Source organism: Herpailurus yagouaroundi, unplaced genomic scaffold (genome assembly GCF_014898765.1).
Source record: "Herpailurus yagouaroundi ecotype Mexico unplaced genomic scaffold, PumYag 183, whole genome shotgun sequence".
Taxonomy (NCBI): domain Eukaryota; kingdom Metazoa; phylum Chordata; class Mammalia; order Carnivora; family Felidae; genus Herpailurus; species Herpailurus yagouaroundi.
The window spans coordinates 18119247-18144283 of record NW_024412414.1 but is presented as its reverse complement, the minus strand read 5'-3'; the positions used below and the strand labels follow the sequence as shown (position 1 = coordinate 18144283).

At 41.9% G+C, this 25037-nt stretch overlaps 1 protein-coding gene and 1 long non-coding RNA gene across 8 annotated transcripts in view; one reads left to right on the top strand and one right to left on the bottom strand.

Moving 5' to 3' along the window:
- FOXP1 (forkhead box P1) overlaps positions 1–25037 on the bottom strand; it is a 512105-nt gene that overhangs the window by 19759 nt on the left and 467309 nt on the right. For 6 of the 7 annotated variants that reach the window (XM_040492170.1, XM_040492176.1, XM_040492171.1 and 3 more), the window contains 5 exons: positions 24861–24948; positions 11966–12049; positions 2003–2204; positions 1819–1898; positions 1113–1214 (listed from right to left, as the gene is read on the bottom strand). In XM_040492170.1, coding sequence (XP_040348104.1) covers positions 1113–1214; positions 1819–1898; positions 2003–2204; positions 11966–12049; positions 24861–24948 — 556 coding nt within the window. The remainder of the gene's footprint in view (positions 1–1112; positions 1215–1818; positions 1899–2002; positions 2205–11965; positions 12050–24860; positions 24949–25037) is intronic. The other variant, XM_040492172.1, reaches the window with a different exon arrangement.
- Positions 6811–8854, top strand: LOC121041385 (uncharacterized). Its single transcript, XR_005795711.1, has 3 exons — positions 6811–6843; positions 8290–8398; positions 8644–8854. It is a non-coding gene; the product is annotated as an uncharacterized LOC121041385 (long non-coding RNA).

The window sequence follows — 25037 nt, the reverse complement described above, 5'->3', positions numbered from 1 at the left end:
ATTCTGAGAATTCTGGGTAGTAAAAGAGCAAAAAAATTGTGACATGGGACTGGCCCTCTTGGATAGCAGGAACATTTAAATCAAGAAATCGAGAGGTAAAATTCAAAAATTTGTGAGGGCTTCATTGAATACAGCAGAAAAGGACCAACTAGAAATGAGGTATGTCATGTGACCCTCCAGCCTTGTTAGGGCATTCCCCGTGGAGCTGAGGAATTTGATCTGTTTTACAGCAAACAGATGTTTGGTGTTAGAGTGAAGGTACACAATTTTTCAGAGTATCTATGAATCTCTGATTAATAGTTTGATGCAAAAAAGAAAAAAAAGGAACTAAATCCAAAACCTTAATAATGTATTTTGCTTTCCTGTAATGGCTCCTATATATAGTGCTACTACTTAGATTGTGTAGCTTTCTCTACTAATTACAGTAAGGAGCTTTTTAAAATTTTTTGTTTGTTTGTTTTTCTGAATCAAACCTGTTAAGGTTATGTGAAGTCGGTCTTAGTTCCCCAGGTTAAAAAAAAAAAAAAAAAGGAAGCTGTGTATCTCAGCAAATTCTGGTGGAGTCTTAAGACTGAAAAGCATGAGGTTTGTTTAAATAACAGGACAACCTCAACATCGGGCCAACAGTGTCCTCTATTCTTTTTCCCTTACACAGTAACAATCAGATAGAAATGATTTTACTGGCTGGGCCATCCAAAATCTGATGCCAATGTAATAGGAGTCTTCTGTCTCAGCATTTTAATCCCAATAAACTATCCGCTCACTAAAATACTCCCATAACTCTGACTCTGTGTGTATGAAAACAATACTCCTGTATCTTACAACAAAGTCGTTTATAAATGGAAAGTTCCGGGGCGCCTGACTGGCTCACTCAGTTAAGCGTGGGACTGTTGATCAGGGCTCAGGTCATGATCTCATGGTTTGTGGGATCGAGCCCGGCGTTGGGCTTGTGCTGAAAGCACACAGCCTGCTTGGGATTCTCTCTCTGTCCCTCCCCGACTCGGGCTCGCGCTCTCAAAATAAATAAGCTTAAAAAAAAAGTTAATTAAAAAAAAAAAAAGAAAAGAAAAAAGGTAAGATCCAAGCCTAAACAGGCCTGTGAGAAAGCTTACCTTCCACGTGGCAGCATTGCGTCGAAAATAAGCAAACATTCGTGTGAACCAGTTATAGATTTCATTTAGTGTTAGCTGCTTTTCTGGAGATTCGAGAATGGCCTGTGAAGCAAAAGTGACAAAAGAAGATAATTTATGACCAAATCAGCAGAATCGTCATTATACAGTTTCTTGAAAATATAAAATGACCATGATTCAGAGCTAAAGCCCAAGAAAGGTTTCACAAAATGATCTAAGATTAATGGTTGTATTTAACAGTTCAATAGCAAAATTCAAAATGGAATTATCTAATTGTTTTGAGTTTTTATTTCTGTTTCCGTACAGAAATATTAATTTATTAGTCATTCATAAAGCAGAATCAAAGAGAAATGCAAAACATTTCACTAGCTGATTAAAGCTCAGTAATTATTTAGAGCTCAGATTAATTCTAGGGATCAGAGATTACTGTAGCTTGTGATAATTGACTTGCCATCTTTAAACAGGCTCATTTTCACTGTTGTGTGAAATGAATTTCCTAATAATCACATCGTATTGTAATACTTAATCAAAAGCAATTATGTTATATATTGCAGTTTTAAAAAACCTTATAGAAAAGGTTTTAGCATGCCTGCATACTAAACGGTTTTAAATCTACTTCATCAATATAATATATCCATGCACATGTATACCTTTTGCTAGAATTTCACATACTGTGTTATTGACTTACCTGCCTAATTAAAGATGCGTATGTAAATGGTGGTCTAACTTCTGCGTTCTTATAAAACTCTTGGTTCTGCGCGATATCTGCTAAATAAGAATCATTGTCCTATTAATTATCACTTTTTAAAGAGAGGCTGGTCTACAAGAACTGCATGTTACAATTCTACAGGAAGCACAGATGGAGTATCTACCTGAAGAAATGGGCACGTTGTATTTGTCTGAGTACCGCCTGCGGATGGGTCCCACCGTATGCATGCTGGTGGTGGTGATGACGGAGGGGCCTTGGGTGACAGGAGTGATGGGGGCGGTTGGGGTCGTTGGAGTATGAGGTAAGCTCTGTGGAGAAGCCTCTGATGCAGACTTGGAGAGTGTGACGCTTGATACCAGATTCAGCTGTGAGGACAAGAATAATCCTTAGAAGACCTTCGCAAAAAAAACGGTGAGCAAGAAGGCATCTGAAATCCAGCAGGAGTAACACAGGAAATGCCTGGCTACTTTTCCTTCTCTAAACAGATACTTATAATCAACTGGAATAGGAGGCGAGTCCACTGAGTAGTTGAAAATACCTCTGGCCATGTCCAAAGGATATGGACCCGTGGAAACACAGGTGTTCTCCAAAGACAGTTATAGATGAGTGTTTGCAGAAAGGGGTTATCTAGCCCAGTGAGTCTGACAAGTTCGGGGTCAAAACATTTCTTCAGTCATCAAGAACCGTCTTTGTAGTACTTGTGCTTCTGAACCCTCCTGAGTAGCATGCTGTGCTTGGCAGACGGCACACAGGGAGATGGAGTTCTGGTAGCCCCCGCTGAACCCCAACGTTGCAGAAGCCACCTCTTGGGATACGCTGGGCTAGACCTGAGCTCTCCAAACAGCACTTTTTGCAAAGGGCTGCTGCCAGTGTGGAACTGTTTTTGCTTCATTTTTATTAAAACTAAACTTAAAATATTTATTTTGAGAGAGACGGAGAGTGAGCAGGGGAGGGGCAGAGAGAGAGGGAGACCGAGAATCCCAAGCTGTGGGGCTCGAGCTCACAAACCGTGAGATCGTGACCTAAGCCAAAAAACCCAAGAGTCAGACTTGGAATAGACAGAGCCACCCAAGGTGCCCCTAAACTTTTCTTCAGATAGCCACACGCAGCCAGTGGCTACCACACTGGCTGGTACAGTGATAGGCTACTTCATAATGTAACTTCAGGGAGGGAGCCATCACAAAGGTGTCTGGCCTATTATGACTCATATTAAAAAGAATGGCACTGATCCAGTAAACCAGCATTTAGTTACATCAGTTGGCAGAGACTAATCTTTGAAAGCTTTATGGGTAATCTTCACTAAACTCTAATAAATGTACGACTGGAATCTGTTAATTAAAAAAAAAAAAAGACATACAAAAGATCGGAAACTAAAAACTTTTCTTCAGGTTTCAAATGTTCAGTAATATGATCGAATCTATAGCATCAGGTCAGGAAAAGGGGTTTATTTATTTGAAGGAGTATACAGGAAAATGAAGGAGTACTTACTCCTTCCTTCCATTTAGACTTCACCTTGAAGTGCTTCTCTTAGTAACACTGAAGAAAAGGGCTTGTCCCCCTTGCCCACAATTTGTTCTCCCAGAAATGTAAGTCTGGCTATGATAAAGAACTCGGTTATTTTCAACATATTACCATTTACACATAATTGCTATCTCAGATACTTCTAGCCAGCCTCCAATCCAAGAAACCCACGCAAAGTAGGCTTATTTGGTAATGTTTTCTCAAACCACATTTCGAATCATTTAACAACATAAGTATTTCACCATTGCAGATGGACAAGGCATTATTTGTACAAGGTATTAAACATGAGATTCCTCCGGATTCATAAAGAGCCTATGAAAAGTTCGAATTTGTTGAGAAGACTCAACCTACCATCCTCGGGTAATGAAAAAAAGCCATGAGAACACCTCCCGTATGTTTAGGGTGGTTCCATAAAAAAAGCACAACGAAATAAAGAACGAGTGATGTGAAGAAAAGAAGGATCAAATGTCGTTAGGTAAATATTAACTGAAAAATGTACACATGGTACTGTGAAAGGAATACTGGGTTGCAAGCCTGTACTTGTGCTTGGCTTTGTAACTCCCCTCTTGAAATGCTGACTCTGCTAACGCCAGACCCTTCTCCCAACCCCCATGCCTGAGGAGAGCAAGCTATGGAGAGGACACTGCCCTTAACCGCCCCCCCCCCCCCCACCCCCCCGCCCCAGCAAGCTGGGCCAATGCTGGGAGCTGCTTTTTTATGAGTGCTGGAAACCTGACTTGGTGACACGCATTTGCAGACTAAGTGCTTACAGTTCGGAGGAGCAGCCATGGGATGGAGTGGAGTTGAGAAGCCAAGGGGGAAGGTTGGGGCTGACCTCCTCTTTGCCTTGGGCCTTAATCACTGACCAAGTACAGCAACAGTGTGTATAAGCATCAGCCCAAGCAACGGGTCAAGGAAATTAGTGCCTCAAAGGCTACTGCTCATAAATATACAGCTTTTAAAATTCAGATGCTGCTGGATGTAAGAATAGCCAAACCCCCTGGAAAGTCATGGATACCGTTTGTAGAAACCACTGTTGTAAATCACCTGCCGCTGCGTGATTTCACTGAGGTCTCCTACCATCACCAATAAGCGAGATGTTATTAGTCAACATTTTGCAGGTGAGCAAACTGAGGCTGTTGATCGATGAAATAACTTGCCTCTATCCTGAACCTGAACCGAAAGTCAGACACACGCTTGTGATGCCAGGCCCAGTTAATGGGAAAAATAAACACTAGCCTGTTTCATTTTTCTGTATGCTTATTTTTGGAAAAGATTCAGTGAATAGCTTTAATCCCCGCCTATAAATGACATTCAATAAATATCACTGAGCCAACAGAAGGCATCTGGAAGAGAAATGACAAAAACAGGGAGAGAACATTTAACTGCTGCCCCTGAAGAGCTTACCATCAAATACAGACGCTATTCAAGGGAAAGTGTGCGTAACAACCGTAAAGCGATTCTGAGAGTAATTGTACTTCTTGGCTTTCCTTTTCCATTTAAGAACGGTACCCCTCAACACCGTCACTTTCTTAAACACGCAATGAAAATTAGAAACCCCACGGCCTCGAGAACTGTGCCTGCTCCTGTCCCGTTTGGTGAGGAAGGGCACCAAGTCCACTCCACTCCAAAAACTCAAAACTCACGTAAACATTCAGCAAGTACGAATCCATCGTCTGGTGCTCATGTAGATCAGACAAGTCACATGGTACTGTGTCATAAAATGTGAAAAGAATCGGACATCTGTGGCTTTTACCACAGGTCTTAACACCTGGCCTGCTTGTACCCAAAAAGCAACAGTGCAAAATAAAATCCCTCCAGGGTGAGCACAACCCACAAAGACATAGGCAGTAGCGTTTTCTGGAGGCTGTTGAGCACAGGTAGCAAATGGAAATAAACACAAGCCAGAAGAGAGCAGAGAGGGGGCTTCCCAGGCTTGACAAATGACACCGTGATTCACACCCACTGCTGGGCTGTCTCTAATAAGCCACGGAGGAAGCAGCCAATCTCAGCTAATTACCAGATAAAAATGTATTGTAAGGGTTCTAATTAGGAGACGCGGACGGAGGTGATCTAATGATTAAATGCTGTATTCGAGTGACCCCACCACCAATGTGAGGTGGTGCAAGATGTCACTGGAATATTTTGTAGAAACAGTAATTTTACTTCGAGGAGGGGAGGCAGTAATATTTGTAATGATGGCTGTGAGGTAAACTAATTAAAAGACAGTTCCTCCAGGAAGAGGGTGGCTGAGAGCAGCTGTGGCCATTCCACAACCAAGTGCCAAGTCTCAATAGAGGAACGGCAGTCAAGTGGAAAATTTCTGCCCGACCTCTGCCCTTGCTATTAATTTGCAGGAAAACTAATGACACATATACATATTCCCACAAAATTGTTCTAATTGCTAATTTGCCAAAGGAGCCCAGATTCCAAATTAAACATGACTGTAGTCTGTGAGGGAAGGAAGAACAAAAAGCTGTAAACTCCAAACAGGGGGTGCTCCGCCTCGTGAAATCATTTGAAGGCTGAACCAACAAGTTAATGAAATGTCAACCTTGTCAACTGCTATAGAAGTTTGTTAACTTTTAAACTTCTGTTTGATGATCACATGCTTGTCTTGAGGAGAAACCATCTTCGGGGAGGAAGGTCACGAGGGAGAGACAAGATGGGGGGGGGGGAAGGATTCAAAACAGGCTCTGTGTTCAAACCAAACCTGCTCTTTTAATTAAGGTCTCTGAAAACAGTGGACACACACACACACACACACACACACCCCCACCCCCACAGAAAGAAAAAGAAAAATTAATTACCATCTTAGAAGAGCAAATCGGGAACGGTGTGGGTTTTGCTATAATCCTGAAATATTCATCTTAATTGTAAACTATTAAATCTTAATATAATCATCAATTAGAAATGAAAGCATATGCGCTTCGGGTTTCTGATCGTAGTTAAGGTTTTAAAAGATTATTTTTTATTTATTTATTTTTTTCTGGGGCATGGAGCAGGAAGGGATCCAACTGGGAGGCAGGGAGGGTTTCTTTCCTATTTTTCTTATTGTGTCCATTTTCTATTTCAAAAGAAGTTGCTATGTTTAGAAAAGTTAGTAACTCTCATATTTTCTACATGGCAAGTTTCTGTCATGTGATGACTTGGGCAAAGATAATCGCTTTGAGGGTCTGGCCAGAAGTTAAATTCTTACGTCACTTGAACTAGCTGGAGGGTTTTCTGTTTTAAATGCACGTGGGCTCTCGACCACCGATTTCCCCCCAGCTCACTTCCACAAGGACTATCCTGGGAAGCTTACCCATCCGGACTACTGGGACTCTGTCAGCTGCCTGCTACTCTACTGAGCCCTTTTCTCAAAGATTAATCTCGAGTTTTTGAACAGTAACCTCCTCTCTTCTTTTAAAGATGATGAGTCACTCACATTTTTAAAAAATAAACAAACCACTGAGGTAAACCCCGGACAGAAACAGACTTGTTGTAAGTATTCCCATAAGAACTCATTTTTGTTTTTGTTTGTGCTCTTGCCTCACATGAAAACAGATTCTGAGAACAAAAGGCAGACCTGAAACCCAAACACCAGGGGACCTAACTGCTTAGTAGAGACTTTGAGGCTCACAGAACTCGTTTTTCTGCTCTTGTTTTACGGTCCTGAGCGGGCTCGAGGCCTGCTTTAAACTGCACAGTGTTTCTAGACGCGAAAGGCTGGCGTTCGGGCCCGCCTTCCTGAGGCCTAAGGGGCGTCCGTGGGGCGGCTAGGACACGGCACGGGAAGCTTTGGTTTGTTGTCCCAGCTACTGCACTGGGCCAGGCACTGGCAGAGGGCAGTGAATGAGAAAGTGATGGTACAGAGGTGGGGACGGGCAGGGAGGGCTTCATGAAACAGTATATACAAATAGCTTGTGTGTGTTGTGCTAGAGAATCTTTTATGGCTGCCTAATATTGTTTCTCTAGCCCTAAAGCAAGGCCGCAAGCAGCCCAAAGGATCAGCCATTTCTTCAGGACTTAAAAGACCCCTTTTGCAGATATATGTGTGTGTGTGTGTGTGTGTGTGTGTGTGTGTGGCGGGGGAGGGGGGGACACTTTGTTTTTATAGCAGCTAAAAACTATTTCATAACAGTCCTAATTGCTATGGTTGGAGGAAAAGAGAATGCATAAAAAGGAAAATGTAATACTGCATTTTGCTTCAAATATCCAAGTTCCTGTAAGTGTTTTATAACATTTTCATAAAGAAGCATCTACTACCTACGCTATAATTACTTGCCCACCAAATCTGAAGGAATGTGGTTTTTCCAGCATCAGGAGTTGTTTTCTGGTGTGCAGGAATACCCTGAAGTAATGTGTCCTTCTTGTGTCCTCAGTATTTTAAAATACGATTTACAGGATTCTCCTGACATTATGAGAGGGAAGTCTTAAAAAAAAAATCCTTAACAACTTAATAAAGTCCTAACACAGATATGCTTCTTTTGTTGTTATTGTTTTGTCCTCTGAGTTACGCTTCCCTCCAAGGAAATAAACAGCTCAGCAAATTCTCCATGGAGCAAGCGTGGAGACACGAACCCCCAAAGCAATCCACTCTGGTGTTTACTTTGAGAATGTTACTGAGTCTGGAACAAAAGAATAGCCATCAGTCTCATCAGGGTAGTTTACTACTGTCGGGTTTTTTGCTTCTCTTCACACGGAAAGGAGAAGAATCTTTTAAAACTCATGTCAAGAAAGGCTTTTCCCGCCGTGCCTACCCAACTGCTAGAATATACGGCCGCTCTGGGAAACTTTTACATATCCTTTTCCACGCCGGGCCCAGCCTTAATAAAATCAAAAGCTGACAAATAAAATAAATTAAAAAATGGAAAGCCTAGTTTATCTGATGTTGGCTGGCCCTTTGCTTCCTCCACACTGATCCCGTGACATGCCTTCCTCTCCCAGTCGCCTTCCTCACAGACACACACGCCCCTACTCCGAACCCAAGGAAAGAATCGCTGATCGACTCCTTTCCGTTGCTTCCTTTTGAAGACTCTCTCAATCCCCGATGTAGGTGAGCCGTTCTAACAACACGGGGCACAATTCATGCAGTGGGTGTGTGTGGTTGTTAGCTTGTCCCACAAGACTCCAAACACCTCAGTGGCAGGGAGGGGGCTCTATGCTTTTAGCAGCTTACTTCATAAATACTTGTTGATAAAATAGCTGGGCTTTAAGTGCAGGAATTCCCTTTCCAAACATAACAGGCCGTGGGAGTCCTGGGTATAAATTACTAAAGGAGAGCTCTTTTCTGGTCTAAAGGATTTTATGGCAAAGCAGGAACAGGTGCCACTGAAGGTGTCCGAGGGAAAGGAAAGCTGGGCACTCCTCCTCCAGCTCACCTATGCACGTCCCAGTGTGGGATGAGCTTAGAGCCAGGTCTAAACACTCGAGACTGTCCAGAGGTGAGCATATCCTCCAACTACCCACAGGGAAGACGGGTTCCGCAAAAGGGTCCGGGGAACGTGTCTGAGCGGAGGTAAGAACAATCCAAGAAGGTTGTGGCAGTTTCTCTGATGCAGTGCAACAGCGACCGGTTGGATGACTGGATACAACAAATGACATGTACCACCCAAATGGCATTCAGTGAAAAGCAACGTTTACAGCAAAGCATTCTATCACTTAGTGACTAAGAATTTTAAAATAAACATGCAGTTCCTTTTAAACAGAAATGGAAAAAAGAAAAAAAAAAAAACTTCATCAACTTACTGGCAAGGCTGTAACATGAAAGTCCCCATCTATGGTTAGATCTGAATCCTGACGACTGCTTATTTCAAATCAAAGATTCTAGAAGGATACACGGTGCATTCTATTATTTAAGGTGGAATAAATTAATTGCAGGGAAAAGGAATATTTTGCACCTGAGAATCGATCATCAGATAGCTCCGTATCCCTCAAGTTGAAAGAACCAAGGGTTTGCGAAACGCCTGTGCCTCCCCCGCCCCTTTTTGGCAAGGAAGTGAGAAATCTATGCAGAACACTACGCGTCTACCTTTTATAATTAATTTCCCAATGCCTCACCTATACGTATTTTAATAATTCCTGATTTATAAGATGGTATCTGTAATAAAATTTTCTATTTTCCAATAAATGAAAAGAAGGCAGGTTCACTCCAGCAACAGAGTGTCACGCAATATCTGCTTGTCAGGCACCAATTTTTACTTCTTACATGTAAGTTAAAGGATAAGGAATTTATAATGCTGCCTGTGAAGGGAACCACTTTTCATACACAAATGTGATCTTTTTTTTTTTCAAAGGGTAATACAACAGTACATTTACATAAACTAATCCAAACAATCTATGTATTTGACAATGGCAAACCTCACACAGACGGCCTATTGTTGGTTTACATCTTGGAGTTCTTTATATTGGCTTGTAGCGCTGCTCTAGCTGTCAAAGGTTTGACTTGGACACTAAATAAATGGTTATAGAAGTGCTGTGCAGCGATATTGGACTTCTTTGCAAAAGAAAACCTGCTGTGTATGAATTCAAAAGCTATTAATTTTTCAGTCAAAAATATTCGTGCCTATTTCTTTTAATAAAGAAATACTGTGCTGAACTACTAAGAGATAATGTTGACTAGTGGTAGAGAATTTTCAATAGAACAGTTAAAAATAAATTTAGTAGGAGGTCCCCTTCGAAGTTACAATTTTCTAGAATGTAAAACATTTTTTTTTTTTTTTTTTTTAAATACTAATCAAGACAAACCTTCCTCCCCAGTGCATTTCCCCCACGACTGCTTTTCCCTGTTTACTGGCTGCTCCACACTGGTCTTCATGGAGATTCCCAAGGGTCCTTTTGTGGCCTATGCAGGCTTGCCTGGATGGATGGCCCTCTCTGCCAACACCCTGCCCCAGCACTCACGGAGCGCCCCATGGGGTTTCACAAATCCTTCTCCACTTTCATCCCTCCTCCTCCCAAGGAGCCCCATGAACAAAATGAGTCCCTCCCAGAGTCCCGAGGCCAAACAGTATTCTATCATTGCTTTGAATCCATGGAGGAAGTAGGAGATAATCCCATTCTCTCCCCTATTACTAGGTTCAAAGACCCATACCCCTCATATCCTGGGGAAAAAGCCATTCCAAACAGAAGCCACCTGAAGACTTCATGAGAGTTCCGAAGGCTATCGATTCCCTTAGCGGTTGGCTGTGCCCACTGGAAAACCCCATGAAGTCATTTCCGGGTCTTACCAGCTTCCTAAACTGGGCTCCTATGATTACAAGAAGGGGCTGATGAAGTCAACACAAATGGCACAACTGACTACTCATCCCATTATACCCAATGGCCTAGGTTTTTCTGTTTCCCTTTCTTTTTGGTAGCCTACACATTCAGTCCTATGGCCATTTAGTGCAAAACACGGAAACTAAGGGCTCTCTCCTAGTAAAAATGGATGCACAAAGTGTTTAATGATTTTATGTCCTATATCTCAGTAATGTGTTCTGTTTCAGACATTAATTTTGTCTGCCAACTGCATCTTGGCAGGCTACCATATTTGCTGGGTTAATAGTCTGACTCCGTTTTATTTCTATCATCATAAATCATACATATATGGGTGTATGTTTGCTTTATTTATAGAAAAAAATCAGTCAAAACAGATAAACCAATACTTTGCCATTACGCTGCATCATTGCATATTGATTAAAATTGCTGGTACTAACTATAGATTGTCAACGCTCAATTAATTTTCACACAGTGACTCCAAGCAAAATCAAATAAAGGCAGTGTACCTTTAAATTTTACAAATCTTAAAAATCAAGAAGCAAAGCACTCTCTCCATTTTGAATAATCAGTGGAAGCTACTAAGGAGATTTTTAGAAATATAAGTATATGAGAAATACAACTGTTAAAGAGATCAATTTATAGCCAGGAATGAGGCCCAAGACAGGATTTGGGGTTTAGAAACCATCCTTCTGCTTAGATATTAACTGTCTGTGCTCGGATGGCACTCTTCAAGGTTAAGGAAAAGGAAACAAGGCAAGAAGTAGGAGATTCCTGCAAGTTAAACGTAATTTCAACATACCATGTTGGAACTCCTAACTGCAAAAGAGTAATATTCACTTCTAACTCTCTAATAACCATTAGATGCCCTCCACAATTTTAGCTTCCAGCTATTCCAACAGTGTGCTTCCTATTTCTTATGTCTTTCCTCTGTGACCGTTAGACTGCACTGGCCCTCGCTCCCTTTCTCCTACCCGCAGTCTCTTGGCTAATGCAGGCTGAAATGCCCTTTTCTTCTGACTCCATGGTCTGGCTGTCTTCTTTCTGGGTTCACACCATTTAGAAAGACCTCTCCCCCTCCCGGCGACCTATCATATTTTCGTACCCTGGTACACCCATCAATCATCTGTCCCGAAGAGCGAGTTGTTGGGCCTCGTGGCCAAAGACCGATTCTGAATCATCCTCTACGTTGTGAAATGCCCTGCACACCACCCCCTTTATAGAAGGTAACCGGAAACACTCCACTGACTTATGTCCTTCAATACTAACAGCTGCCAGAGTAGGTTTTCCTGCCTCCTATGCTTAGGGGTGAGGAAGCAGCAAAGAAACAGTGTGAAGTTTCCCCCGGGGGTAGCTCGGTACTTACGGGCTGAGGGGCGGCTTTGGGTTCTGTTGACTTCACGTGCAGATGGGTCATCATGGCTTGCAGGCGCTCTTTGTCTTTTGCAAGCTAGTAGGAAGAAAGTGCTCTGTTATTTCTTTGAATACAGATGCATTACTATTTTAACATCCAAAATGATACATATTCCAAATTAAACTATAGCACCATTGCACATGACAAAATCTTTCTCATTGCTTAATCGTTTTGAAATCTACACAACCATTGCCAAACTCGAAGTAACTGGAGGTGTCAGTGTGAGATTTCTCAACACAAGATGCATTAGCTTTTAACTGGGAAGTTCTAGACCTGCTGGCACCAAGGAGTCCCATGTAACACAGACAGCTAAAAGACAAAAACGTGAATCATGCCTATTAACCAATCTTATTCATGAGGAAGCCAAAGGAAAATGAGCTAGGTAGCTAAAACTCATAAATTCATCTTTTGTGGTTGTGGAAAAGCTCCCAGACACATGGGGACATTTATGCGAAATTAACTTCACCTTTCTTAACAGGCAGGCATGGATTAGCACAGTGCTGCGAAGCAGTGTTAGCCGGGCAAGCCCAGGGCTACAGGAGATGACAAGTTCTTATGGTCAAGGGCATGGAGAACAAGCTTCATCATTCATTTCCTCAGTATGTGAGCACCTACTATGTGTTAGTCCCATCTGAGCAAAAATTTAAGGCTTCTCATTGTACAGAGAATTACCTTCTGACAGCACCCAAGTTTTTCATCAAATGTACATTGGAGGCACTCAAATACTATTCACTGGATGCTACTTCCTTTATACGTGCCTCCAACCATTTTAACATGGTGATAGTTTTGATAATTTGAGACACCTGGGCAAAGGAGACATAAAATAATTGCTTCGAGATAGTTCTGCCACCGGCATCTTTGCCACAAGCATTCTGGCCGCACACCTGATCGTCCAGAAGACAATTTTACCATAAAGGATAAAATCGTGGCAAGTAAGAGAGGGATGGTGAAGAAGGGCGTAAGGGAACACACATAAAATGAGTAACAAAATGAAAGGGATTCTCCTGTGAACTAAAAAAAAAAATATTTGGGACGCATTCAGAAGCTACAGTGGAGATGGTGGCAACAAGAGCACAAATAACGGCTTTTCTTCTGTGGATTCTACCTCGGCATTTCACCTAGCTTCAAACTCTTTTCTTCGCAGTATCACGGTTTTTTGTTGCTTTGATTCACCCTCGTTAAACTTCTTCCTTCATTAGAAGAGGCAAGGGTTTCCAAATACTAGAATATATGTTTGTAACTGAGCTCCGTGCTATGTTGTGAAAGCCTTCTAACGCTGTTCTCTGTGCTCGGCCCACTGTCACATGTCCAGTGACAGATGTTCCAAAGTTCTATGGGAAACGGGGGCTGAAAACTCTGTGCCATGGTACACCCCAGCATGAGGGTTAAGATTTACATTTGTACATGATATAAATGTAAAAATGGAAATACTTTGTCACTGGAGAAATGAAACCCAAGTGTCAAACCAAACTGTCAACCAGTTCCTTTTTTTTTTTTTTTTTTAATCTCTTATGGCAAAATTGCTTTAGGACAATTAGTTCTGTGGTAAAAATCGCTGCAGCAAAGAGGTCTATGGCAAAGATGCTCTGGGCAAAAATACCAGACATGATAAGAATTACCTCTGTAAAGTAAGTGGGAAGTATAGTTCCAAAAGATAAAGGTATAGTTAAGAGAAGGGCTGTGGAATTTTGGGGAAATGTAGACGTAACGAATGAGTGAGTGACAGAGAGAGAGAGAGAGAGAGAGTGGGCGGGGGGGGGGGTGAGAAAACAAGCACGAGAGAAGGGTGTAGAGAGAGTCTTACTTAGAACAGCACTTTTATAAGACCACTTATCCAAAATAATGCCTTTGAACTAGGGAGGGACTCATTTCTTCTATGTCACATAATTAACCTTAAATCTTTGAAATACCAATTTTGGAGAGTTCCTGGCTGGATCACTTGGTAGAGCATGTGACTCTCGATCTTGGAGTTGTAAGTTTGAGCCCCATGGTGGGTACAGAGATTATTTAAAGATAAACTCTTGAAAAAGAAAAAAAAGAAACCCCAAGTTTTGGTAAGCTGAATTATCCCAAAATTCAAGTCAAATAAGACATTTTGTAAATAAAGGTGTTTTCTAAGAGAAAGGGGTGTTTCAGCATCTGGGCAAAGGCAGAGAGAGGGAAGGGAAAAGGTACAAAAGCAAGAGAAAAAAAGCTTTCGGCGTATCTTAACTGGATGACTCAGTCTCAAGCCATATCACATTTGATTTTTTTTTTCCTTTTTATTCCCTTGTGGTGCAGGGAGGAATAAATTAAGAAGAAGGAAAAAGCCTTACAGTGTTAGCATTTATCTTTCCACAAACAGGAAATGAAAATGATACCATATTAGGAGCCACTTTATGTTATTCACCCTCTGTTCTTTAGTAAGTTATTGAACAGCCAAACTCAAAGATGCTCTGAACACATAATGCTAAAGGAATTTAGTTTTCCAAAGTGGCTCAGTTAGGACAATTAAATGTTAGCAATGGCATTTTTCTACAGTTATTTGTGTGTTTTTTTAAATGTGTTCTAAGTTTTTAGATGTTAGAACCAAAATATTCTTAGATTTTTAAAAAATGCTTTGTCTCAAAAGTTACCACGGGGCAAGAAGGAATGAAGGCGCATATATAGATAGATATATAGATATATTATTCGTTTTAAAAACAAGTAGTCTGCCATACTGAACATTAAGAATGAAAGGGTGAGAGGTGATATTTACTTAAGAGTCTGATGAATATTAACTGTGACTTAATGTGGAGGTAAGCATTGTCGATGTAGCAATTACCAAGACCAAGTAGAAGGAAATCCAAATTCCCAGCATCAAAAGGAATCCACACGTCTGTATTCCATCCAAGTGTCTACCGTGCTGACCTTCTACTGCTCAAACGTAGTAACACCATGTCACAAACACATACCTAGAGTTTATACACACAGCCACATCCATAACCCCGGAGGTCACTGCCATGGGAGACATTTTCTCACTTTTCCATGAGAGTATCACTTAGAATTCATTGTCCATTGCCCATTACCCAGGTGCCTTATTTTGCCTTAAACTCAAGTCTATCATCCTAGCTCTGCTTTATTATAAAAGGTGGTTACGAGGTTACAGAAAAAAGGGCAAAAATCCAAGTTTCTGTTTTTATCTGATTATTAGTACAAACTAGCATATAATACATTCTTGGATGGGTTTTGGCTTTTTACTGTATCAGTTGCAGCTCTAACACAAATCCTTTTTAACAATTAAAAAAAAAAAAACCCTGCCAAATTCACTTTTCATTCTTTAAGGCAAAAAAGCTAATCATTCACACCTATTGAAACCACGTCCTCTCTCTACAGGGGCTGTCTTGCATGTTTAATACACCGGCCCTTCAAAAAGGCTTCAGATTCTTTATTACTTTTTATGCCATCATTCCATGAGCTCAGCATCCCCATCAATTTTCACGGCATCCTTTCATTATTATAATATGACAATACAAACATTTAATATTGCCAAGTATATATTCCAGCATTCCCTCATAAACTGAATCCCATGAAAAGCAAAGAGAAGGAGGATGAGAAATGTACTCCAAAGGTCAACTAAAAATTTGGCTGGCAAATTAAAACAATTTTTTGATGTTGTACTATCAGAAGAGAATTACTCTCTAAGAGTTTTCCTGGTGGACACAGAAAACCACAGTTTTCTGGTTTAAGAGGAATGTCAATGCACCACACATTGAGGGGACCCGCTTGTGCAATGCTTATTCGCAGGTTGCCCCCCAACTTTGTAGAGAGACAGCACGGTGAAAATGGATGAAGGATGTGGGTACTATAATCAGACTAGGCTGGATTCAAATTCTGGCTCTGCGACTCTGAGCACATTATGTAACCTTTTTAAAAGTATTTAGTTTCTTCTTCTAAATATGGAATAATAATCTCTGAACTCTGAAGGGTTGTTTTGAGGATTAGATAAGGGCTTGCACATAACAAGCTTAGCATAGAGCCTACTGCTTCACGAATATTTGAAAATACCTAACTTTTCTTTGAAGGAAAGTTAAGTCAATTCTAGCCTATTTAGACTTCCACTGGTTGAGCCCATGCTTGGAACCTTGGGCCAGCGTAACTCGAGTTCTCCAGAGTCTGAAGCTGGCCTCAATGCGGGGAGAATTTTGAGGTTTTGAAGAATGGAACGAAAGTGCAGGAAAGATGAAGCCCATTGCTTCTGGATTGATTTCCTTGGTTCTCACTGTATCTTTCCCTCATCCTAAGCAAACGCTTTTTCTCCCCTTGGGTGATACAGGTCATCCCCTCTTCTATTAGCCATGGCCCCAAATTAGGTTTTAGACAGTCCTGGCTGTGAAAGACTGGAACGCGTGTACTGCTCCAGACACACTGATAACCGCCGAAGGCTAGGAGAGCCATTCAACATCTTCAAAGATAAAAATAAGGAGATTAAACTCATTCTTTTAGCAGAGAAAAGGGAACACGATTTTAGGTTCATTTAACATAACCACTTTATATGTTGTCTGGAGGACTAATCATTTTAAGCCCAATTTGGTGGTCCTCACTCGTGAGAAACAAAATCTGAAATAAATGAAGGATTCTGGATGTGTAAAAATGCCGGAACTACCAAAGGACGGATGAGAAGAAGGGACCGAGTCCCTCACTGGATTTCAAAGAAGCAAAGACTGTTGTGGCTATTTCAAGTCCTCTCGTCCTACTCCTGCATTTTACAGTGGGGGAAACTTAGGCTCAAAGGGTGAACCTACCCAAGATCATGGAGCTGGGAAGAGGCAGAAATAAGACTAGAATCCCAGTCATATGATGCCTAGTCGGACCTTCCCACTCTGGTATGACTGTCAAAAGCACCTGGGATGCTAAATGAAAACACAGATCTCTGCCACTCTTCCCACCCCCTTGGCTGAACAACACTGCAGAAGCCCCAAGGGAGGGTGAGGCAAGGAGTTTCAGCAGGCACTCAACTAACTGATGAGCAGGGAAGTCGAGATTATTCCCATACAATGATGATCCCCAATTTAATTGACCGGGGTCTCAGGTAAACTTGCTAAGCCAAACACACCAAGCAAGGGGATGTGGGAGTAAGTTTTCAGAAAGACCCCACATGTATGAGTTTGATGCAGGAGGTCTGGGAGAAAGGGCTCTCTTCCACGGTCTGGGTATGCCTTAACAGCAGAAGGTTAGTTTTATACACAATGACGATCCAAACAGAACTGAGCGAGACAGCGTGCATCCAGTCTCACGGGTCTTGAAAGTACGTATGATCAAAAGAAGACAAACGAGAAAACAAAAACAAAAACAAAAACAAACGAAACAGCGATGTGGAAGGAGAAGAAATCAAATTCTTCTGCCTGAGTATTTACCAAATAGTTATTTTCGACCCACTTTATCAAACTGCGGTCAGTCACATGCCTTCAAAACTCAGCACCAGTGAGAACTTGTAAATGATTTCTTTAACACAACTGCAGCTCTCAGGTGGTAGGCAACCTATGGTTCATTTCGCCCCAATGGAAGAATTTCCCTACTTTTATTGTACTCTGTCACCATCTTAACATTCCTTACGTGTTATTATTAAAGACTCTCTTGACATTTAAAGCAGACGCACACTAATACTCAAGTCATAGTCTAGGAATTCTAATGCTCCCAGAGTTAAGCAGGATTTTAAATTATGAAAAATAAGTGTCTTGGTTTTCAAAGGGGGACGTGGAAGTGAGAAACCCAGAGACTCTCTCTTCTTTTTCTTGGCTCCAGTCACAAAGCAGGGACAATATGCTGCTATGATGCCATTAGGACTTCTTCCCCACAGGCTCTGAGCTTACTTAGGGAGAGTCATGAGGCTCTGTGAGGCCAGTGCTGTGCAGAACTCCGTTCGGAGTATTGCCTTGAATGGTGTTAGAAAGGTCCAAAGGGGGGACACATTACAGATAATATATTTGCAAAAGTCCAGGAAGCTAGTGTGCTTACAAACAGCACCGCTAATGGTACAGTAATCACATGCAAAGTCTCTGCGGTAACTGATTTGTGTTAGGCTTAATGTCTCCCTCTGCTATTGAAACTCGCACACTTTTCTCCCTGCTGACGTTTTCTTGGAGCTTACGGTTGCTGGGGTAGATGATTTACAAAACTTCCAAGTGATCCCTGTGTCACTGAGTTTCAGCCTTGCCCAAATGCCAGGGATTGCTGAGGAGGGAGCTTCAAGAGGCGGAGAAAAGGCATGGTCTCACAAAGCCAAGTTTTAAAACCAGTGATCTGCAACGCCTGGGTGTAGGCACAGAACCTCAATGGGCCACGATGACCCTGCACGAAAAGTGCAAGGCAGCAGTGCCATAAAAGGAGGCACAGGCTACACAGGCTGGGCTAGAATCCCGGGCGTTGCCCATTATTTGCCATTGGCTTTGAACAAATTAATGAGATCTTCTAAACTCCAGTTTCTTCATCGGTAAGAGGCGAGAGCACAGGGAAATATTTCTCTGACCCCGAAGAGCCAATAATTGTTAAGGTAATTACTGATTTGGCAATACCTTTTCAAAGGACAAGAAATGGCAGAAGTAATGGGACAGGACTCATGCTCATTAGATGTACGGTGTGTAGTGATTTCCAAATGTTCTAATTTTCCTTTAAAAAAAAAAAAAACCCAACTTTTAGCACTGAGGAAATGGGGTAGTATCCACTCACAGGGAGGTTGTGAGGATTTAATGAAGTTAGGGGTATGAAGTCCCTAGGACAGTGCCTTGGCATATAGTGGGAACTCAAGAAATACCCTTTCAAAGGGTTTCCCAGGTTCTTTGTAAATTAAAAGCAGAACACGAGGCATGGTACAGATCACTTCCAAATCCAATGGATTCAAAGAAGCAATCATTCCATTTTGCCAGGAACGTTCCCAGTTGTGAAACTGGAAATCCTAAGTCCCAGGCTAGCAAACCGTGATGGCTGGTCACTCTATTTCTGGAGGAACAGAGAGATGAATTTAAGAACGAACACAGATTCTTCCACTCTCCTCCCTGACGCTACAATCAAAGCGAATCCTTAAACGGCTCTCTTGGCCTGCGATGTACTTGCCGCTGTCCCTTCCCGCGTGCCCTCCACAATGCTCCTGTGCTTCCTCTTATAAACTCTGCCTGGCGTGGAGTCAGAGACGTGCTACTCTTCCTGGCCTGCTCGGCTGCACTGCACAGGAAGGAAGAGGCTGCCTTGCTCCTCTGCATCCCGTGCGCAGAATACAATAGGTAGTTGATAACTGGTGACCGAATGGAATCAAATTATTAAGGAAGAAAGGTCCTACCCCTCCACCACCACCTGCTGCCAGGACCAGGCTGATCATCCCCACTGGTTTGGATGGCTCCTTTTCCCCGTGGGGGCTTTTGACATTCACTTTAAAGGGTCTACAGGCTGAAGGATTGGAGGAAGCCTGTCTTGAGACCCGTCCCCTGACACAGGCTGAGCTGCGGACAGGAGCAAACACTGCATTTCCAAGGCTCCTTTTCTCTTTCATTCAAAACCCACCTTCGTACACCAGAGAGGATGTGCTGACAAATGAGCAAAGGTCACATGATCATCACAACTAATATGTGTGGCCAGAAAAACAGATCTGCACCATGAACGCCTCAGCTTTCTAAGAAAGGGAAATCCGTCAGAAGACTTTTTCTTGTCCGTTAAATCAGATGCTTTTTCCCAAGATGGAATTCCTATCTAGCCACTAAGATAACCTTCTGTGCCATCTTATTCACAGCTTAATGGTTGAGACGATTCCTATGCATCTCCTGCCTGAGTGGGCCCAGGTAGCCAGATGATTATTTAAATCCCTAAACCTGTCTGGTCAATGGCTGGTGCTCAACTATCAAGGAAGCCTCAGGTCCCTCTTTACAGTCCTGCCCGTGGCATATGGGTGGGCAATTCCTCACCTCAACATTACTTCCAGACCCTGTGTCTATGCTCCCGTGTTCTGTGTGCACATTCATGACCTATGTAAGACCACGCATATCGATTATGGGAACATCTTCCATCTGCAGTTCTAACCTATCCCCTTGTCGGCAGAGCATCAAGAAGAGTGTGTCAAAAGAAAGCATCTAACAGATAAAATCTTAAAAGACACGCCCTCGCCTCAAAAAGCCATGTCCTTCACCCGCATGATTGATGTTAGGTGCCTATGTGTGGTTACCAATTCTCTACAATGTTGGGCTCCGAGGTATACACGGGGTTAATCACCATCTAGCCCACTGCTAAAATTCAAAAATTTCAACTGACTTTGTAATAATGAAATGTGGTGAGAAATATTCCGAAAGGCCTACAACGCCCACTAAGATGTCTTTTTGACCCCTCTCCCCTCTGAGACCAGTAACAGAGTGTAACATGCGAACTGAATTAACTAGACATTCTCGGTTGTCAAGCTCCACATAACGGGCCCACCGCCAGGAAAACACGTATTATATGTTTTGGTAACTTCCCACAAAAATAAAAGCAATACAAATGTGGCTCACACACAATGCTGATGGGATGGGTCTAAGTCAGACTTCATTGCCCGTCACCTTGATTTCTGCCTGGTTGCCTTAACTCTCAACATTGGAATTGTAAAGGCTTTTCAGGTGATTCAAGTAGAGTGTTGTACAGACAGCACCAAGAAAGGAAACGTCTGTAGCCACGATCCCCTGAGACTAACGATAGTTATAAAAAAAAAAATGTTTTTTTCATCTAATTCTTTAGGAGAGGTTGATTTCAGCTCACAAACTGGGCCTTTGGTTTTGGGTCAGAGTTATGGTTTCTGGGGTTTAGCTCCAGGGGGCTAAAAATGGACAGCACTCAAGTGGCTTTCATTAGCTTTGGTCATGTCTGGTGCTGGCTGATGGTGCCCTCCAGAACTCTCCTGTGGGATCCTTGCACAGCGATGCTCTAGGGTAGACCTGATGAACCTCCACTGATCTATGATGTAAGAACCAACGTGAGCTTATTGGGCTTGTTTTTCTAATGGAGGTACACATGTGACTCCTCTTCCAGATGTAAACATCACAGTAATTCTCTCTAAGTACTGCTGTGCAAAGTCCTTGCAGGTCTGGGTAGTAGGGGCTGTAGACCTGCTCCTCCTACAGTATGGGGAACACCTGTGGGTAATTGTTCAAACCTCTATTACTCTTTCCTGAGGTGCTAAGTGGTACAAATGTTTTTCAAATTCAAGTTAATAAATGATAATTCTGTAATATACTTGGATACTTGGAGGTGCAGGTATTTCCTGGTCTGGAAAATGCCTTCTTTAAGGCAAATGCAAGTAGTCAAGGAGTTGGTCATGTACAGGGCACCCCCTCTAGATGGGGTGATTCGTTAGCGTGCTGTTGACAGAATAGGGGGACGATGCCAACAGGAAATAAGAGGGGAAGGCCGTTCAAGCAAAAGGACACCTCTTCAACATATTCTTGCTGCTGCAGGGACCTGGTTTCCCCAACACCTCAGTCCCAGTGGACACGCAACTGTTCATTACGTCAATTAAAAAGTACATTCCAGACATGGGCACATGAAATGGCAAACGTGACAGCACAAACACAGACATGCTGGACACGAGAGTAATAGGAAGCCCACAATGAGTGTAGCTACTGAGTATAATTGTCTCCTTGTCCCCAACTGTCCCGCATTTCAGCTTTATCTCAGGGTGAGGGGTCTTTAACTGCTAAACCTGTTAACATTGTCTTGTATATTTCATCTGCTTGAATAATAACTAATCTATTCCGGTTCCTCCCCTCTCTAGCACCGAAACTCTCTTCTGAGCACGTTTCCGGTATTTTCAAGAATCCATCAACATTAGCTAGCTCTACCCAAGGAGTGGACATTGCCACTGGCAAATTACTTATTTACAGTCTGTTTTTCCTCTGAAATGTAAAAACCAGGAGGGTAGCCTTACTTCCTTCAGTGTTGTACCCTTTACTGGCTTCAGCAACGTTTCTGCCGTGTTTCTGCCATGTTCTGCCATGTTCTGCCAACGTTTCTGCCATCCAGGCTCTGGATGATGTTTGCCAAATGAATTGGTAGATGAGCGGATAAATGAATGAATATCCATCAGCCTGCTTACCATGATCCCCAAGACTGACAAGTACTTGTTATATGAAGCTGCTGCTGGGCAAACTGGACCAGTGTGGTGACTAGAATGGTTTTATACACTAAGACAAAGAAGGAACATGTAACAAGGGGTTAGCCGGCCTTTAGGTAGCCGAGACCCTAAGGGAACAAGTTGCAAATAATATGATGCAAATTGTTTTTTTTTTTTTTTTAATCCTCCTGAGCAGGGATTGTTTGGTATACTTCTGTGCGAATCAGCCGGACAGTAAATATTTTCAGCTCTGCAGGCCACAGGACTCTGTTGCACCTATACAAATGTTCTGCTGTGGTGCAAAAGCACCCAGAGATAACTCGTCAACGAACAAGTGTTCCAGTACAATCTTACGTATGGACAATGAAATCTGAATTTCACATAATTTATTCTTCTTTGGATCCCTCCCTCCCAGCTATTCAAAATGTAAAAACCTCTGTTAGCTCTGGGGATTTGGCTCATGATCTGTGGTTTGCCAACTCTGGCTCTTGACAAGCACCAGTCTATCACTCTAACGAATCCCTCAACCTGTGAAGAAACCAAACCCTTCAGAATGACCCCGTCTCTTCCTCCATGAGAGCAAACTCTGAAGCAAAAAATATTACAAGGACTATCACAGGTAACTACCACATAGTAACTTCTGGCCACATGATCTTCTTTGGTTCCTATCACAAGTTGAAAACTCTGCCTTTGATTGGATTTAGGGCTGAAGGATGAAGGGAAATCTATGAACAAATGAAATCCACAAATAATCAAAGAATCCTCTTAAAAGGTCTATAACATCGCCAAGCCACACCCACCAAAAAACAAGAAAGCTGCCAGGAGATAACCACTTGACTTACTGATGGTCTAACTCCTTTCCTTCTCTTGCCAGCTCTTGGGGAGGGAGAGTGAGGAATAATGAATAAAGTAGATCATCAGTTTCGGAGTAATGAACAATGGCCCCACAGTCAAATCCGGACTCTGGAACAGTTACTGGGGCAAACCATGACACTCAGTCGAACACTTTATTCTAGCTGAACATTAAGAATTTAAGTTTATCCACTGAATAAATGCAGGAACTTGTATCACTTCGTAACCACCACTACGTAAAGATTTAGGTAGTAATAGCCATATGGTTTGTTCTGTTGAAACCAATTTTTAAAGGGCTTATCACACATCAGTAAGAAGTGAACTTTGGTGGGGAGATAAATAACACTATTGTTTTGCTTCTGAATAAGCGTGCTAAATTTAAAGATGTTTCCAAAGAGTTATGTAAAAATTTGGGGATTTTATGACGTGCCCTTAGCCTGTATGAATATCCCACTGTTCTGGTAAGTTCTTATCTTGTAGTGTGAATGGAAAAATATTAACTAGCTAAAGAAAATAACTTTTGAGACAATCTTACTTAAAAAATGTAATTTGTCATATAAGATGATAACTAATTTAAAAAAATCCTCTCTATCCTGAAAAGTCACAACAAAAAGTTTAAGTGTGTTTTGGCTGATTTTTCTCTGCAACTATTTGAAGCTGTAAATGACTTAACTCAGTAAAATTCCAAATGTAATTATCTTCTGTACTTAGCCTAGGGCTCTCCATATATCTCGGCATTGCTGTCTTGCATACAAAATAGGCTTTTCGATGGCTGGTAGCAATATAATGTACAACATTGTTTTAATTTCCCCTAGTCGGCTAGCCTCTTGCCTACACTAAACCAGCCAGAGGAAGACGCCACAGTGGGTCATCAAGCACTCAAAAGCATTTTGGAACTCGGTTGCATAAATGGGGTTTGCAGGGTCAGGCTTTTGCAATTGTACATTTTAATAATCTCCATTTCTGACCCAATTTTTACTTTTAGAAACTAATTTTCTATTAATTATACCAAGAAGGGAATTATTGTTAAAATATGGTGGTCCGTCAACAAGTGACATCAAAAGTGGAACCCACATTTAAAAATGGCCCCCATCCCTCACAACTGTGATCCCCAGGAAAATCTGCAGACGTTTATTTTCTATAGTCACAAAATACATTCAACATGGCCCAACAAACTGCCAAAAATAAGATTATATATATGTGTGTGTGTGTGTGTGTGTGTGTGATATGTATATATTATATATATGAGATATATATATATAATGTCTAACATTATACATACATTATATATATATACATATATATATATATCTCAATACGTGCCTGTATGCATTTGTGTGCATATTTAAAATATTTAAATTGTGTGCACTGACAGGAGGAATAAATCCACATGCAGCTTCTACCTTAACCTCAGACAGCATGCTCACGGGCGTGCATGCGTGCGTACTGGCCCAGTCTTGCTGATGCTCCCATGTGCCTTCCATCCCCATCCATTGTCTCTCAGTCTCTCTCCCTGGCTCGGCTGCCTAGCTCCAGGTTAGGGATCATGGCAAGTTAGGGGGCTTACATTAACAACAGGCAACTGAAGTTTTTAACTTAGAGCGTTTCCCACTTGCAGGAGAAGACAAAAGGGAGGGGAAGCGAGAGAGAAATGGAAAGCTAACAGAGGTAGTGGGGAGTTCGCGGCATACACAGAGATGCACAGGACTTTGAAACGTCTGAGCGGCAGTTCCAAAGAAGGAACTGAAGGTGAACATTCCCGAAGAGTGAAAAAGAAAAGAAAAGAAAGGACAACAACAGGTTTTGGACCTTCCATTCAATAATGAGTACACAGGAACTCATTTCAGAACACTACAGAAATTTGGAATTTGAGGAATACTGAGGTAATATTAAAAATAAATTTGGTTTTACCTGTAGCTCTAATTGCTGTACAACCTGCATTTGTACTCTACATTGAGCTGTACTTCTATCGTCCAGCGCATGCTCACTGTTGAGATGTCTGCAACAATACATAGAAAATCATTAAGTGAAATGGAGAAACAAAAAGGAAAATATAAGTTACCAGGATGTTTAAGCAAAAACTAGGCA